A 17084-nucleotide genomic window follows, 5' to 3' on the forward strand; every position below is an offset into this window, starting at 1 on the left:
TAATTGCAAAAACCATCTGTTTTATAATTACCTGCATCCATGAAAAAGGCACCTGAAGTGCTTTGGGGAAAAGCAGAGGAGAAAACTCATCTCTCCTCTGCTAGATTGAAATAAAAAAATACAAGGTTTACAAAGGGCTGAATTAACAAAAGAAAGCTGAGAAAGGGGCTACCATCCCTTCCACCTGATGTTAACAGCTATTACTAGAACTTGGTGGCTGAGCCAGCATTTCCACAGCTGTTCTTCAAGAGCACAAAACAAAAAAGAGCAATCTCTCCCTTCAGCCACTTTTATGAAAAAACATGTCGAAAACTCCCAACAGGCAAACCCCATTTTTTTTTAGTAAACAGAATTGTAACCCTTAAGACAGATTTTCTGCAGCTGGCTTTTAATCTCATGAGTACAAATTTGCAGGTACAACCTTTAGATGACAGAACACAACCACCTCACTACATGTGGCTGCACACAGCTACCAAAGGGCAGGTTTTTGATCCAGGCCTAACAAATGTACTCACCAAAGAGCAAACCAACCCAATGAAAAACAAATAAACAGAGTGCGGGTACTTCATGGATTACCCTTTAGAGAAAAGGCCCCTCTGTCATCTGTCTGGACAAATCCACTTGGCTTGCACAACTGCAGGAATGAGGCAGGGAACTCAGCTGTGAGATGTACACCTCATTTACTCAAAGCTGGCCTTGCATTTCCTTGTTTAGCTGGCAGAAATCTGAGGATATGCTAACATCCTTGAAAACTTAGGTTGGCTTCTCACAAAACAACAAAAACCATGCCTCCTTTTTTTTCCCCTCTACTCATATTAGTTTATGACTTTTGATTTCTCCATACCCTTTGCTTCTCTGATTCTTGGCCAGCTCAACTCGCAACGTCTTACCCCCGAGGCTCAAGCCTTTCAAAGAGGATACGGCGCTCTCTGCGGTCGCTTTATCCTTGTAATCGAGAAAAGCCTTGTGCTGTGCTCCTTGCCAATTCAGTCGTAAAGGAGTTGCCTGGAATTCCCTTAAAGCACATTTCAGCTCGCTCACTCTTACGCTGGGAGGTATGTTCCCCACATACACAGTAGTAATCATGCTAGATTCCTCTAATCTGGGACTTAAAGAATCACTTTCAACGTGATGTTGTCCTGTTTGAGCTGAGCCTATTGCAGTCTTTGGTCTTGTGCTTTCAGCTGTCGCCTTCTCATTTGATGCTGCTGGTGTGTTGGCATTTGCCAAATCTGAATGTTCATCTTTGAGGGTAACATCCTTGCCAGCCTGCTTCTCTCTGTATCGAAGACTTTTTAGGATGGGGATTTTTTCCAGCATCTCATAGCTGACCTAAAAAGGAGGAAGACAGATACAATCATGAGATTTCTCTCCTTCCAGAAAAAGGAGAAGACCATCAGGACCCATTTGTGCCATAAAAAGAGAGGAACCTTATTATATTGCTACCATTCAGAGTGCCAGAGCATTCAAAATGTTACTAATTGCTGGCCCGATTCTGAAGTTGCTCCCTAAATACACATTGCAAGACAAAAATAAACACTAGATACTCTTCAAGCAAGCAGCACAATGTAGATCCAGCAGGAAAATCAAAACCAAACTCAGAACTATTAGATTTGACACTTATTAATCAGGGTGCTTTCAGATTCACATCTTTATTGTTATCCCTCAATATTTGCTTTGACCGAGGGCTTGTGCTCCTGCTCTGGCAAAATGTCACATGCCTACAGTCCATCAGACCATCAGGGACTTTCATTCTGCAGACCTCCTTGTGCTCTTTTTCCCCCAAAACAGGATATCCTGTAGGCTGGTTCCCACAATGGGGAGGGATGGCGGTGTTAGGTTTGCAGCTGGGGAGCGTGCCTTGTAGCAGGGCTCCTCCAAGTGTGGGCCCAGCCAGAGGCACGTTCTCTGGTTGCGGCCCATCACCACAACCTCCCTCTTGTCATCCAACCTCATGCACCACCCGCAGCTACTCATCAGATCCCACATTGGTCTGCTGGGTTGGATCACAGAACAGAAAGGCACCCAGACGCTGTACTTCAAAACTGTGAAGCCTTTACCCCCTCCCCATCCATTCCCAGTTCACAAGCAGTTTTTCTGGAAGGGCTCTTCCTCCCCACAGCTGAACCGTATCCATCTCAGGCATGAGATGCCCCAGGCTGCACTCAGTAACTGGCAGGAAACCCAGTGGTTCCCCAGCTCATGTGGTCTGGCTCTTGGCTTGCAGACTGCACTTGGGAGGAGGAATAATTCATACTTGGCTGCTGGACAAGCAGAACATCCATCAACACAAGATTCAATTCTTAAATTTAGGGAGCAAAACAGAGCCTAGGGAAGCGATGCCTGAGCGAGCAGAGACCCAAACTAGTAGCCCACACAGTGTGAGCAAGCCACTGTAGCAGGGTACTGAGCCCAAGCCTAAGAGCCACTCAGCAGGCTTTACTAGACTAGCACCAGCATATCCTGGCTCAAATACGCCTGCAGATCGCCCAGCTCAGATCTGTCTCATCTCAGAGAACTCCTTCTTTTACAATTATAGTCAGAGTAGGTCTGGATTTGCCTACACCACATAAAGTCTAAAATGCACCTATCTGTAGGAAGAGAAGCACAGCCCTGAAGTGACTCGAGTTGAAAATAAAAGGCAGGGTGGGAGCAAGGGTAAGCTTAGGTACAGGAAACTCGGTCAACAGAAGTTTCGTAAATGTTCACAGGGCTCCTCTTCTGAGGAGCGAACAAGCAAGTTTTATTTCAGGCCAAAACTAAATAAAAACATAATTTACATAAAACCTGTCCTAGCTCTACCTTGTTAACATAGTATAATATCAAAAAGCAGAATAGGACTAATCAGTATGGGCAGAAGTCACCTCCATTCTGCCACACTGACTCAGAATCAAGGTGTTTGGGATCAGGCCCTTTGAATAATTTCTGAACAAATGTGGTCTGATCTGGCAACCAGCACAGGGAGGCAAGGATTTCCTCTGGGGCTCTTGGAGCCTCCATGCTCTGAAAGGTACATGCCATTTTCAGATTTTAAAGAGTTATTGCTTTGTGGATTCTTGGACTGATTTGTTTTTCTCAGCCAAGAATTCAGATTGTTGTGTTTGACAGCAAACTCCCCTTCCCTGGGCGATACAACATCAAAATGATGGCTGAAGCCATCTTATTTTTACTGGCCAACAATTAGGAATATTTGTTTTCCCCTGTCAAATTTCTATGTGAAATGTAAGCTCTATGCTAATTAAACCAAACAGGAAAAACATTTTTCTGTTCTCATGCAACTAATCACTCCTGAGCCCAAAGCACAACCTCAACCTATTACCAAGTGTATGTACAGTTCCTTTCACACTGAAATTAAACTCAGTTTCCCAAGGCATGGACTGAGTGTTTAGTTAGAAAGATCAATGCTACCAAGGGCAAACCCTCATCGTTTTGTAGATTAAGGGAATCAAAGAGTTGGGCATAGAGAGGATGAGCTCTGGAACTCATAATCTTTCAAGGACAAATCAAGAAGAGGATTTTGATGATCCAAGGACCAGCAAATTCTCTAAGAGACTTCAACTCTCACTTGAACGATGAGTAGTTTTTGGCATCTGACCAGAGCTCTTTGAGCTACCATTTCAAGCTCCCTGAAAACTCAGGAAGATGCAGTTACAACCGCACAGGTATCTTCATAAGGGCTATGAACTAGTTTTCTATAAAAGCTGAAGTTCTGATCATCAACCACCACCCCACAAGGGAAACTTATCATTACCTTACATTCAGCCCTCTGTAGAGGTAGCAGTACAGAAGCAACAAAGGTAGTTGATTTGACACTCAGATTTGTTTGTAATTGAAAACATGCTGTAAAAACTCTACATTAGACAAGTTCTGACACTGTCAACTGACATCCTTCTGCTACAAAAGAGAGACAGGATTTACCTTCAGGGCTGTTTTCCCTGGGGTCTAGGAGAATCTTTCAGCTGGACCAAAGCTTTCAAATCCTTCCCTATTTTTCCCCACTTTTGTATCAAGGAAAGGCAGAAACTCAGTTTGGGATTTCAGAGTTTCAATTCAACAAACCAATTCGCTACCTTTTTTGGGGTGCAGGAGGTGAGAGCCAAAGGGGCAAAGGGGGCAGCGGGTGGCAGAGAAGAGGAAAAATCTTGCTCTGCTCTTGCAAAATAGCAAACAAAAGAACTCTGTGGTAGTACAATGTGTTGCTAATTATGATCATGCAAAAAGTTTCTTTTGTCTTGTGAGCTGTGGAGGATTGCAGTGATTTATTTCCATGTGGAGAGAGGCCAGAGATACTCCTCCTCTCCTTCAAACAAGCTGCACGTTTCTTGGTCCTGTGCTGGCTGGTTACTCCTCCCCAGCCTGGCCTACTGCTTTACGCTAAGCCAGGATGCAGGGACTTGTGCTCTACTCCAAGTCTAGTTGATCCAGTTATGCGGACCTGGGCAAAGCCAGTGCCGGAAGCTTCTTCCCTTGCTTCTCTCATCACTATAAAGTCAAGGCCAAGCCATTTATTGATGTTTGTAAACTTTGTCTTGAGTGTTGGGATTTAGCTGAAGGATTGGCTTTGGCAGTGAAGCCAGCTGAGAAGTTTCTTATTATCCCTTGACCACCAATTCTCAGGCCAGTTCCATACTTCAGCCCTCTGGGGTTGGCCAACAGAAGTGCTTATGGGTCTGCACTATAAACTCAGTAGCTGAAGCGATTCAGGTTAAAAATAACTCCACCAAAGGCAATTAATCATTTAACAATCCTTACTCCCTGCCATGGCTGGGAGAGCCTTGGGGAAAGAGGACAGCAGGGTAGATGAATTCTTCTGGCACACAATGACCAGGCTATGGGAAAGGAGCTGAGAAGGGAAATGTGGCCCCTTTCTAACAAAACCTGAAGAAAACAGAGTCTTGACCGTCAATTGCCAATACAAACCTCCCAGCACTTAACCCTGAGCATCCACTCTTATGACACCTGGTTTGGTCCCGAAACAACGTAGCAGCAGATGGATTCTGCAATGTCTCTACTGCAACGTCAGAGCCCTCTTCAACCTCTGTTATTCCAGAACAGTGAACATAGCCACTTTCAATATTATGCTGGGGAAAATGAAAGATGTGTTTGTTCTGTGACAGAATGAGTAATGCTGACCCCTGATACAGTGTGGGCCAAGCCAAACACCACTTTGATTTCCCTGGCAGTGGAGGCGGTGCAGTTCTGATGTACGGCAGATGAGGGAAGGACAGCTATAGATTGGAGAGCATGCTACGTCTGCTATTTATTTCTGCTTTGCACATCAACTGATGTGGCTCAAGATGGAGACAGATGCTGCTGCCCTGGAAAGCTGTGAGCAAGATCAAACACTCCTTAGTAGAGCAAATTCACCAGCCCTTCCCAGTACTGAGGCTGGTAGGCAGAAGGTGTTTGAAAGATTTGTCTTTGCCCACCCTGAGGGTTGTCTGATCCCAGATTCCTCATAAAGGCCTCCAGGACTGAGTCTACTTCTTGTCTCCTTAATTGGTTGCTTGTTTCAAGGAGCACTCAGCTCACAGGGGTTTAAAGCACAGACAAAGCCAGAACAGCTAGGACAGGCCAGCACAGTTGAACATTTTATCATTCATTTGCACAAAATGTCCAAATATGTGCACACAATCTGAGGGCATATTTCTGGGAGCTGGCAGCCCACAAAGTCTGCTAGTGTCCCTCAGGAGAAACTTATGCAACCCACATTTGGAATCCATCAGCAAAAACTGATTCCATGGACTCTGCAGCAAGGGTCGGATTTGCAAAGGTGTTGAGACATTTAACCATGTGTGGAAGCATGCCCTGCTCACACTATCCCTCCAAAAAAACCAAACCAAACCAAACCCTGACTAAACTAACAGCAACCTTCTTCTGACGGCAATGCTGTGTCCCTGCTAAAGGTTTTGCCAGCTTGAACATGTGAATTTTTTGAGCTTTAAAACATCATTTTACTTTTTAAATACTCTATCACAGACCCAAACCAAAAGCTGTTTCTTGTCAGATAGCTTCCATCTCTGCCACTGCATACTAAACTCGTTCAACATGAGACCCAGGGATTCCCTTCAGTTCATTTCATTTTGGGAAAACTCTTTTCCTACATCTACAAAATTCTCAGAAAAAAAAAATGATTAAAGAAACAGAAGGAAATGCTTGGTAAAAATCTAGTGATTTTTCCACCAACTCTTCTCATTTCCCTCTTCATGACCCCAAGTATTTTAATTGGTCTGTATAGTTTCAATTTAAAATAAGTACAGCACAAATAACTTTGTAATTGTGACAAATATAATAGCCAGTGTCACAGATAAAGATCACAGCTACCCATACAAAATACTAAATGAAAAAGTAACTTGTTTCATGAATTTAGAGTTCCCAGAAACAATGGGTTAGATTTTCAAGACAGATGAAGCCAAATAATTCTCCACTGGCATCCAAATAAAGTTTTCCAGAGCACTCTGAGCAGCTCTTGCTGTTCTCCAAGACCACATAACTGATTTTTCAAAACCCTGAATTCAGATGCAGAAAACTTACCTGTATACACACTCCAGCACTGTCTGTGTATTTAGAAGCATTTCTAGAGCACCTAGCACTGATTTTGATATTGCTTTTTTTTTTAATATATATATAATATTCTAGCTCTTATACTTCCTTGGAAGGCTTTAAGTCAGCATTTCTGTGACATAAGTCCCAGCAAGTAATTCACGTTTTTCCTGTTTGGAACAACATACTACCTTGACAGCAAGAACTAGCTCAGCTGGAAACTCTGCACTGAGAAGAACTGAAAGGAGACAACTGAGAGCAAGTCATGCCAATTACTTCAAGATACTAATCATTTACTCACAAAGGAACACCTATTTACCCCATATCTGACACACTATTTCCTTCCCACATAGCAGAGAACAAACAAGAACGCTCTAGGAAAATGCAGCACCTCTTTGAGCACAGAAATCTAGCCTGGAGACATGAATTTTGTTTGCTGCCTAAGTACCTTCTTACCTCTTAGGAGCTGAAACAGAGTGTTTGGAGCTGCAAACAGAGTGTGTGTATTATGGCTATTTATCCTAACAGCTTCAGAAAAACACAGCCTTTACAACAATGCTTAGCTGTAATTCCATGTTTGCAAACACCTTTAATTCAAGCTCCTAAATCAGCATCTTTGCTTGATCCAGCCATGTTCCTGAGGGCAAACTCTTTTGCAATGTATTTTACGCATCACACATCTTAGCAATACAGTTAAGCTACCTTCTGTTGACAAAACACTGTATCTGGAAGTGGGTTATTTATTTACTCACTCCCTCTTGGTTCATTTAGTTTTGCTCTGAGGAACAGGAATGCACCAGTAAAGCCAGGATTTGAAGGAGAAAAGAATGTAGAGAAAAGGATCAGAAAAAGGATGTAGAAGCAGCCAGGACAAGTCAAAGCACAAACACTTAAATAACTCGTATCAAATCCTGCATTTTTAACACCCTGTTGGTCAACTAGACCTCCCACCTCCAAGACCCTCTGTACAAGAGTTGATCGTACAGTTGCCACCACAAACAAAACATACACGAGTGGTTCAGCAACCTGTGAAAGAATAGTGCTAATTTCTTTCTTCTTCATATAGATAGGACATTTTGTTCTTGTCCCAAAACAACTGAAACGTAATGATCATCCCTGGGGGGACTAGTATCCCCCATTATTCTTATTTAATAAACATATGCTCTGAAGAACAGCCAAAAGCAGGTTTAGTGTTAAATCAACATTTAAATATTCAAATAAAGGCTCAATCATGTGATGTGCTCCATTCTCAGTGAAAGCTGTAGAAAATTCAGTGAGAGTTGTATTTTTCAGGCAACACCACTAATGCAGTTGTGTCAGACACTTCATTAGTTTATGAGGCAGAAATTATAATACGGATCTTGATTTTTTTTTTCCTCTGGAAAGCAAAGAATTGGAGAGGCAACATCAAATTTGATACATCGCTTGGGACTGACTGATTTTTCATGAGTGGCAAAAGTTCCACAAAAATTCAACAGCCCCTGTAAAAGGCTGCATTCCTCAGACCTTTGAAAAATGTCACTGCTAAAGGGAATCAGACAGAAAAATGGGAATCAGACAGAAAAAAAGTGTTAGCAAGGCCACTTACTGAGCCTGAAGTCTGACACTAAGACAGACAGACTGTGATCAAAAGTATGCTGGCAAGATGGATGGACCACAAGGGGTAGGCCTTCAAAACAATTACATTCAATAATATCCTAAAAAAAATATGTTTCAAAAATAATTCAATGGAAAAAATGCACCAGTACAGACAGGGCTTTTATTTATTTATTTATAACCTCAAATCCTCAACCACAGGCAGGGTAAAATACTCTCCCACTATAGGAATAAAAATAGCAGTGGTTAGAATTGTTTGTTGTAGATACATCACCTTAACAAATCTAATGCTTTTTGCTGGCTGGCAAGTGCTCAACAAACAACTCTTGATTTCCCTGGAAGTATTCACCAGGAATTAATTCCTCCATGGTTTCTGCAAGACATTGGTACGCTACTCCTCATTTCAGGGTTCCTACTGTTATTCAGTCATGCTGGATTGCATCTGCTCCCTAACTGGATGATTTTAGGAATGAAAATCTAATGAGACAAAGTTTTCCTAGCACAAATTTCCATTAAAACAATTCAGTAAATGCTTTTCTGAAACTATTTGTGAAGCTGCTAAAGTTTTTGGCAATCTTGGGGTGGGGTGAGCCAAACTCATACAACAATAATTATCAATAAATAATGATTCATTACTTAAAACAGTAGAAAGTCACTACTCCTCACCTGAAAACAAGCTACAGCCACAAATTCATCTGCCCTTTGAAACTAATCCTGTACATCCACTATGTAAAAAGCAACATACCAGCCATTAGGTCACATTTTCTTTCATAACCAGAAGAGCACATATTCCACCCATTCCACACAGCCTAAGGCCATAAAGTTCTCTCTGTGGTGCTGCCTCCAGAAAAGGAAGAGACCATTTCAATGAGCACCAAGAAATACAATACTGAAGGTGGAGAAGCCCCTCGACTTACATGACTGTTATACAGCCAAGAACTACAACATCTATCTTAAAAGTTCACAAATGTTTCCAGTGATTCTCACCATATAATCCATTTTAAACAGCAACTGCAGTTTCACTAATGTATTTCTCCTCCTCACCATCACCACTTTAAAAGAACTGAACACACACACACACACACACACACACACAGTTGTTTTGTTTCATCCAAAAAACACCTGGAAGAGGACCAAATGTGTTTAAGACAACAAATGTGTTTATATGTAAAAATGGGGGACTTATCAACAGAATGTAGGTACCAATAAGCTGCCGTTAACAGAGGTAACTTACCTTATGCCATAATATCCCCTGCGGTTTTGGCCGTTTGCAATCAGTCTTGATAGTTCTAGTTGGAGTGAGTATATAATCCACAGTTACATCATGATCGTCAAGAAGCTCTTCTGCTATGTCAAGCACCTACAAGGAACAAGAGATTTGGTAAATAGTAAAAGCAAATTCACCAAAATTATGCACTGTTCCTGATGCCTCGCAACATGTGAAAGTCTGTCAGTAACAGTGGAAATGAAGTAAGGATGCTGCACTAGCATCATTCCAAGTCTCTTCTCCAGACAGAACATTCAGTATCACACAGTTCTGACTCACCGCTTCAGAATGGATATTTTAACTTACCTGACAGTCATGTACAATAGTAACTACAGGTGTATCCTCCTGCACTGCACCCATTGACACCATCATTGCATATTCCATGTCTGCATAACCTTCTCCTTTTCCAATTCTCCAGCCTAAAATACACAAAAGCAAATGGTGATAGTAAACACAGAAACAGCAGAGTGGAAGCGCTGATAACTATGAAAAACATGCAATTAAACTAAGCAGCCTGCAACAGATAAACCAAGCAGAGAGTTGTCACTTGGGAAAAATTCAGATCAGTTTCTCTCAGAAAATGCAACTTTCCTTGGAATCAGCACTGAAATTAAAATAAAACATTAGTTTCAATTAATACCTCAAGGATCCCAGGAGCCTCTCATTCAGAGTGAATCAAATTTGGTCCAGTAATGTAGAAGCCTATTTATCCATTGTAATTAGAACCCTCTACTCATGTCAAACATTGGTTAACTTTGGGGAGTCTGGGTCACACACAAAGAGCATGTTAGTTTTAGGCAAGGGATAAAATCAGTAGAAAATGTTACACCACCAGCAGGTCTTCAAGATAGTGTAAAATGCAAAATCTGATTCCTGAATAGGTATAGAATTAACAGCTCTAACACATGTCCTTTCACACACTGTGAGAACAGGGAGCCCTCTGATTCTTTTAAAATAAAGAAACAAAAATAAAAAATTTCTTGTCTGAATAGTTCTACTGACGGTCAAAACACTGGCCCCCATGCTCTAAACCACAGTGCTGTTTACCCACTAAGTCCTGGCAGCATTGTTGCAAAGCAGGCGTTGATTCTTCCTAGTTGAATTGAGACCAGTGATTCGTCACAAAGAAGAGACAGAACTCAAGCCCGTAATTCAGTTCCAAAGACACATTCATGTCTGCCAAAAGGAACATGTTACTGTAGCCCAGTGACATTGTGAATCGTGATTTAGGACCCTTCTCCTGAAAAGGTTACACGGCTTTATCTTACCTTTTTCAGAGACAGCCACTGATCCTACAACAACCAAGTCCACTCGTGCTTTCCCATCAAGACCTACAGGCACACTGTATTCTTTTATACCCTGTAAGAGAAACATAATTTTAGGTTTGCAGAGTGCAGACTCTTCCAACCAGCAAGTCAGGAATCCAGAATGTTTTGATAAATCCAAGTAACTCTCTACGTTTCCAAGTGTTTCTTCCATGTATAGACAAGCTGTACATGTCTGGAAAGTTATCCTCTAGGGGATCCTAGAATACATTCCCTACTACAGCGACAAGAATTTTGGCACACTTCAAGGAGAGCTAAGGGAGGTAGACACTTTACTAAGCAAGGTTACTTATTTAGGATCAAAAAATCTTTTTTTTCAAACCCTTTATTGGGCATATCTTTCCAAAAATGAGGTCAAATGACATTTCCTACCCTACTACTACCTTAAAGTCATGATATGTAAATTTAATGCCCACGAGGAATATCAGAGCACTATGAATTCTTCAATTAACTCTCAAAGTTAGATACAGACAGCTAAAGCATAAAGATATTAAGCTGCTTGTCTGAGTCACACAAAATGCTTTACTGAAGCACAGCCAGGTACCCAAGCTGGATCTCACTCCATTTCACACCACAATCCCTGCACTGCCAGCTTCTCCACACCTCTATCTTTAAATATCTTCCAAAGCTGCCTACGTGTTCCCCGAGACTACATTCCTCAACATCTTGCTGTCTGATCTTCACTCAGGATGTGCCACTGCCAAGTTAAGCTATCTTGACTGAAATGCTTTATCTAAGATACTAATGAACAGAAAAACTCATTGTTCCTGACAAGTGAGAAGAAAAACCTTGCATAGTTCTATCATCCTTTTTTCCTTCCCCTCCCTCCCCTCTCAGTTCCACCGACCCCTTTTCAGGCTCCTCTCTAAAGAACATATCCTAGTAAAATTCTGTACAGAGCTGCAGAAATTAAAACTGGTGTTTACTTGAGCTTTCAAACATCAGAGGTTTAAAACTTTTAGAAAGATATCTTATGATTCATTCATCCTTAATATATATGTACAGCATAATGTAAATCTTCCTCACACCAGTTCAACTTTGTGCTAAGTTAATCCTCACAAAACAAAGCCAATTATTTGCCGTGTAGAGCACAAAACGAAAAAGATTGGTAATTTGTGAGTATCAGTAATAACGCTCATTATCCACTTCACAGCAGTGTGGTAAGAATTGTTTGCACAGTGCTTTGTAAATATAAATTGCTAATAGCGTTTATTTATTAGTATGCCTGGTTGGGGGAAAAAACAGACATACGGTGATAAAATCAGAGATCAGATATGAGGCCTGAAGCGGGTCAAGAGAACGGTCTCCTTTAAAGTGCTCTTCAACCCTGAAAAGCATAATTAGTTAATGACTTTTATTAAAATTCCAACAAACAAAGATGCTACTAATTACTGTTTATTTACAACCCTCCATTGTATAGAGGATTACTGTAAAACTTTATCGTCTTTTGCAGAACATAAAAAAAGAAATAAAACCTATATAGCTGGCCTATTCATTTCGCACAAGTTTTCATGTCAAGTAAAGATGCAAATAAATAACGCAGGTTTCTCTGCCAAATGACTTTAGCAGTACAATATGATATTTTAACACCAGAGGGCAGCAACATACCACTCTTCCAAGCAAAACTCTTAACATTCCCTTGTAGCTCGTTGATGCAAATGACTAAAATATTCCTCATAGGGTTCACTAGCTCAAAACTGCAGAAGAATATACGACTATGCATTAGAAACCTAGAGATCTAATTTACCTATGAAAGCTACTCAAAATGTTCCAAAAAGCATTCAGAAAGTAGTGATACCATTTCATTAATAAATTACAGTGAAAATATTAAATTTCTTCGTTATTTAAGTACAAACAAAAAAATACTGATTGTGGATGTGTGCACAAAACCAGGAATAACATCCCAGCAGAACAGTATTTCAGGTAGCATCTGATTTTCCACCTTCTAGGACTATCATAACACCACACTCCTCTACAAGTTAATTCAGACCTCCCCCATTTTTCTTTCCTACTTGAGATGTAGCGCATATTCGCAGGATCTCCTTAGTTGCACCTGGAGGTGGAATGATCTTATTGAACAGTCCAGTTCTCAGACGTGGTGTAGGAACCAACAAAGTCTTCCTTGCCTGTGTAACAAAAGAAGTGATCACATTAGAAGGAGGTAGGCCATTAATGAATTATTTTTACTGTTTCACAGGTCTCTGTGTGATTGTCTTATTTGCTACAGAGCCAAAGACATCATTACACAAGAGGCCTCACGAGGTTCCCACCAGAGAAACGGCAGGTGTTGACATGAGATGCCATCGAGCGCTGCATTGCTGTCCCACCCTCCTCCTCAGGGGTGCAAAGGTGCCGTTACCTGCAGCGCAGCCAGCCGAACACCTTCTAGAGGTTTGTCAGGATCCACTTTAATCTCACGTGCTCTGTTGAACACATCCAGCTCTTTAATAGAGCAGCAAGTTTGGTGAGAACCCTGCGTGAAGAAAGGAATTGAGAAGAGAATACATTGACTTACTTCCAGCGTTAGAAAGCGAGCGTTCTTCTGGGGAGCATCGGGATTTATTTTTACAGTATTGGCAGCTTTGAACTCCTGTAAACCCAGAAGCCTTGTTGCAGCATGGGAGGCACCCTGTTTTTGTAAGATATCAATGAATCACCAAGGAGTTCACAGCAGAAATGGGCAATTTACAATCTTTCATCCTGTAGAGAGGCTGATTTCTCCAGATTTTAAAAGTGAGTGACATATTAATAATTTTGCGATGTTCCCTATGGGAAACCTTCACATATCAACAGATCCTGAGAGACTGACTAACATCTTGCAGGCCTCAGAAGAAGAGGGGATCCAAGTACACTCACTTTACCTGTCTTCACCCTCATTCATACCTATCTGAAAGCCAGAGACCAATTTCCCTTTTTTGTCAATGAATACAAATAGATTCCTTTAAACACAAGCCATGGTCAGAGACTCTTTCAGATGAAAACTATCTGGACCAGGCTCTCCTTTACAGAGACTACACTGAACTCAGAAGATTCACTTCTCAACTAAGGTGCTCAACCTTAGCAGAGCACACACTCCCCTTGTAACTTCACTTCTGATATCCCCTTTTTTAAAGGCACGATAAAGTCTCAGGCTTCCTCTACTTGCTTCAGTGCCAAACTAAAGCAGAATGTTTCTGCCAGTCCCTTGAGCAAAAGCATCAGAGTCCGTCTCCTAATGCTGCTCATGGGCTAAAACACTCAGCACAACCCCACAACGCTATTTTGGTCATAATTTCTTCAATACATGGCAGATATGTGGCTGCACACCTTGAGCTTGGATTAAAACAGGCAGATGATAAAGTGGTGGCCTCAATACTTGAAAGTCCTCTTATTTCTTCCTCCCACCCATCAACCTACGGACACAACAAAGACAGAGCAGGAGGAAGCAATCTCCCATAAACACTTTGTCAGCAATCACTTGGTCACCAGTTACATTTTAGCAGCACACTCTATGTTCCTAGGCTAAGTCCTACAAGATGTGTGACCTCAGCTTTCCATCCCAATGGATGTGCTGAATGCCCTAGGGAATGAAATCTAATTCTGAGTGCCTCAGTTTCCCCACCCATAAATACATCTACCTCATTCACAAGGTGGTTTCCATAGAAACACAGAATCATTTTGGTTGGAAGAGACCCTTAAGATCATCAAGTCCAAATATAACCTAAACCTAGCACTAAACCATGTCCCTGAGAGCCTCATCTATATGTGTTTTAAACTCCTCCAGGGATGGTGACTCCACCACTGCCCTGGGCAGCCTGTTCCAATGCCCCACAGCCCTTGGGGGAAGAAATTGATCCCAAGATCCAACCTCCAACCTCAACCTCCCCTGGTGCAACTTGAGGCTGTTTCCTCTCATCCTGGTGCTTGTTCCTTGGGAGCAGAGCCCGACCCCCCCTGGCTCCAAGTTCCTTTCAGGCAGTTCAGAGATCAGAAGGTCTCCCCTCAGCTCCTGTTCTCCAGGCTGAACCCCCCAGGCCACTTGGCTGCTCCCATCACACTTGTGCTCCAGCCCCTTCCCCAGCTCCATTCCCTTCTCTCAACTCCCTCCAGCACCTCAAGCACTTTCTTGATGTGAGAGGCCCAAAACTGACCCCAGGATTTGAGATGCAGCCTCACAAGCACCAAGTACAGGGGGACGTTCACCTCCCTAGAAGTTTTGTATCCACTGATTAAAAGACAACATACACCTGGCACATCTTGTCATGTGCAGATACCTGCACTTCTTACTCGCTGTAGATTATACATGTGTGCTGTTTGTATGGTGTTTCTCAGAGCTCTACCACCCCCTACCGTCGCTCACCAACCGCAGGACCGTGCGGTTCGCAGATGAGGGCTGGCACGAGCGGGGGAGCTGCAGGGGCGGGGCCGCCTGTCAGGGCTTCAGAGCCCGAGGCTGTGGGAGGAAGAGAAAGGCCGCGGCTCAGACCCACAACCGGGTCGCTGTACCTTGAAGTTGGGGATGCGGCGGTGCACCGGCCGCGGGAAATCGGCCAGGCCGCTGGCCTCCAGGTGGTCCCATACCTTCTGCCGGACGTCCCACTTGGTGGCACCTGCGGGAGCGTGGAGCTGAGGGGCCGGCCCGGCGCCTCACGGGAGAAGCGCCGCGACCGCCGGGCCAGGGGCCGCCATCGCGCTCCCCTCATGCCAACGGTCGCGCCCTAACGGCCGCGCTCGCGCTGCCGCTGCCCCGCCCACCCCACGGACGCCCCCGCCCGCTCACCCGCGCGCAACCGCGCGCTCCACTCCATGGCAGCGCCACCGGGAGAGAGGCGGAACCTCCGCGTTGGCTCCGCCCCTTCGCCGCACGTGGCTACGGTGGCTCGGAGGGGTCAAAAGCCCCGAAGGCGAAGCGAAGGGTGAGAGGTGGGCATGTTGGGTATGGGGGTCTCCAAGCCGCGGAAAAAGTCGTTCTTGGCCCGGGTTCGCTTGGCCGAGAAGAGCCTCCGAGGAAGGGGGTCCCCAGTTGCCAAAAACCCACTAAAATTCGGCGCAGCTGCACTCACCAGCTCACCAGAGCTGCCTGGGGCCAGCAAGGTGCAGGGATGGGTGCCCGGGGTGCAGGGATGGGTACCCGGAGTGCAGGGATGGGTGCCCGGGGTGCAGGGATGGGTACCCGGGGTGCAGGGATGGGTGCCCGGGGTGCAGGGATGGGTACCTGGGGTGGGTACCTGGGGTGCAGACACAGCCCCGGTGTCAGGATGTTCCCGGACATCACCAGCACAGCCTGGCCAGGAGGCTTGCAGGAAAAAAAAATGAGATGTGCAGAAATTCCTCCTGTTTTTTACAAAGGCCACTGTGAATCTGGGGCAGTTTAATGGGTAATGGTTTTAAACTAAAGGAGGGGAGATTCAGGCTGAACATGAGGAAGAAATTTTTGCCCCTGAGGATGATGAGAGCCTGGCCCAGGTTCCCAGAGAGGTGGTGGATGAACCATCCCTGGAGACATCCCAGGCCAGGCTGGACGGGGCTCTGAGCAACCTGAGCTGGTGAAGCTGTCCCTGCTCATGGCAGGGGTGGCACTGGATGAGCTTCGAAGGTCCATTCAACCCAAACCATCTGTGATTCTGTGACTGGGCTCTGGATGAGCCATGTGAGGGGCTGCAGCCCCCAAATCTGTCGCAGTGTCACTTTTCTTGCTTGATTTAAACATACAAAGTGATATGCCATACCATGAATGTCAAAAGGGAGAAGTTCTGTTTGAAAAATGAGACTGCCCCCCGAGGTTAGGGAAATACCATGGTCTTTTGATTGTGTGTTAGAGCTGGGGGGGGAACCCACCCCACTTTTAATCAAATAAAATTCCCAAATCAATTATTTTTCCATTTAAAATTGGTCATGAACAAAGCATTATCCAGCCTTTATGTGAGTTTCCAGGTCGCTTTCAGCTTTCAGCAAGTAAGTTTCTCATTTGCATTTAATAGGATAGTCAATGATTTGTTTGCATGATTTTTTATAGAATTAATGTATTTGATGATTACCCTAAGAAGAGGGAGGACGTTGAGAATCCCAACATTCCTGAGCAGAGTGGGATGGAGGGGTCATGGGAACAATGAAACGGAGGTTTATTTTAAAGTGTGTCAGGGAAGAGGAGGGGGGGGAAATGGCTTTTGAATTTGGTTTCTAAGCTGCTTGGCTTGGATGCTACCGATACACATCCACTGTCAGAGCCGACTGTTGCTCTGCCAACCAAAAAGCGGAACAAATTCGGATGCTCTTCTCTGAATAGTTACAGATGTAGCTGGGCAGATGCAAACGCCTTTTCTCTCTGCTGCTGCTGTTGATTGCTGAACTGGCTGCTTTTTTTTTTTTCTCAT

At 43.7% G+C, this 17084-nt stretch overlaps 1 protein-coding gene across 3 annotated transcripts; it reads right to left on the reverse strand.

Annotated features, from left to right (window-relative positions):
- Positions 1 to 15560, reverse strand: MTHFSD (methenyltetrahydrofolate synthetase domain containing). Of its 3 annotated transcripts, XM_082062903.1 has the most exons (9): positions 15491 to 15560; positions 15217 to 15320; positions 13301 to 13360; positions 13091 to 13204; positions 12744 to 12857; positions 10675 to 10765; positions 9713 to 9825; positions 9374 to 9499; positions 1 to 1332 (listed from the first exon to the last, which is right to left on the reverse strand). In XM_082062903.1, exons 1-9 carry the CDS (start codon positions 15516 to 15518, stop codon positions 811 to 813), a joined length of 1272 nt encoding a protein of 423 aa, XP_081919029.1. In that variant the 5' UTR covers positions 15519 to 15560; the 3' UTR covers positions 1 to 810. The 3 variants fall into 3 exon arrangements, with proteins under 3 accessions (XP_081919029.1, XP_081919030.1, XP_081919031.1); XM_082062904.1 differs by lacking the exon at positions 13301 to 13360; XM_082062905.1 differs by lacking the exon at positions 13091 to 13204 and having other exon boundaries at positions 13247 to 13360.
- Between the last annotated feature and the right edge of the window lie 1524 nt (positions 15561 to 17084).

The sequence above is a fragment of the Streptopelia decaocto genome (genome assembly GCF_964273445.1).
Source record: "Streptopelia decaocto genome assembly, chromosome: 11".
Taxonomy (NCBI): Eukaryota; Metazoa; Chordata; class Aves; order Columbiformes; family Columbidae; genus Streptopelia; species Streptopelia decaocto.

What these genes read in the sequence shown, in the direction of transcription:
- MTHFSD (XM_082062903.1), bottom strand. Translation starts at nt 15,518, where the DNA reads ATGGAGTGGAGCGCGCGGTTGCGCGCGG. An exon ending in GCCGCATCCCCAACTTCAAG is followed by an intron (nt 13,361 to 15,216) that starts GTACAGCGACCC and finishes TTACAAAAACAG; the next exon opens with GGTGCCTCCCATGCTGCAAC. An exon ending in TTCGGCTGGCTGCGCTGCAG is followed by an intron (nt 12,858 to 13,090) that starts GTAACGGCACCT and finishes TTTGTTACACAG; the next exon opens with GCAAGGAAGACTTTGTTGGT.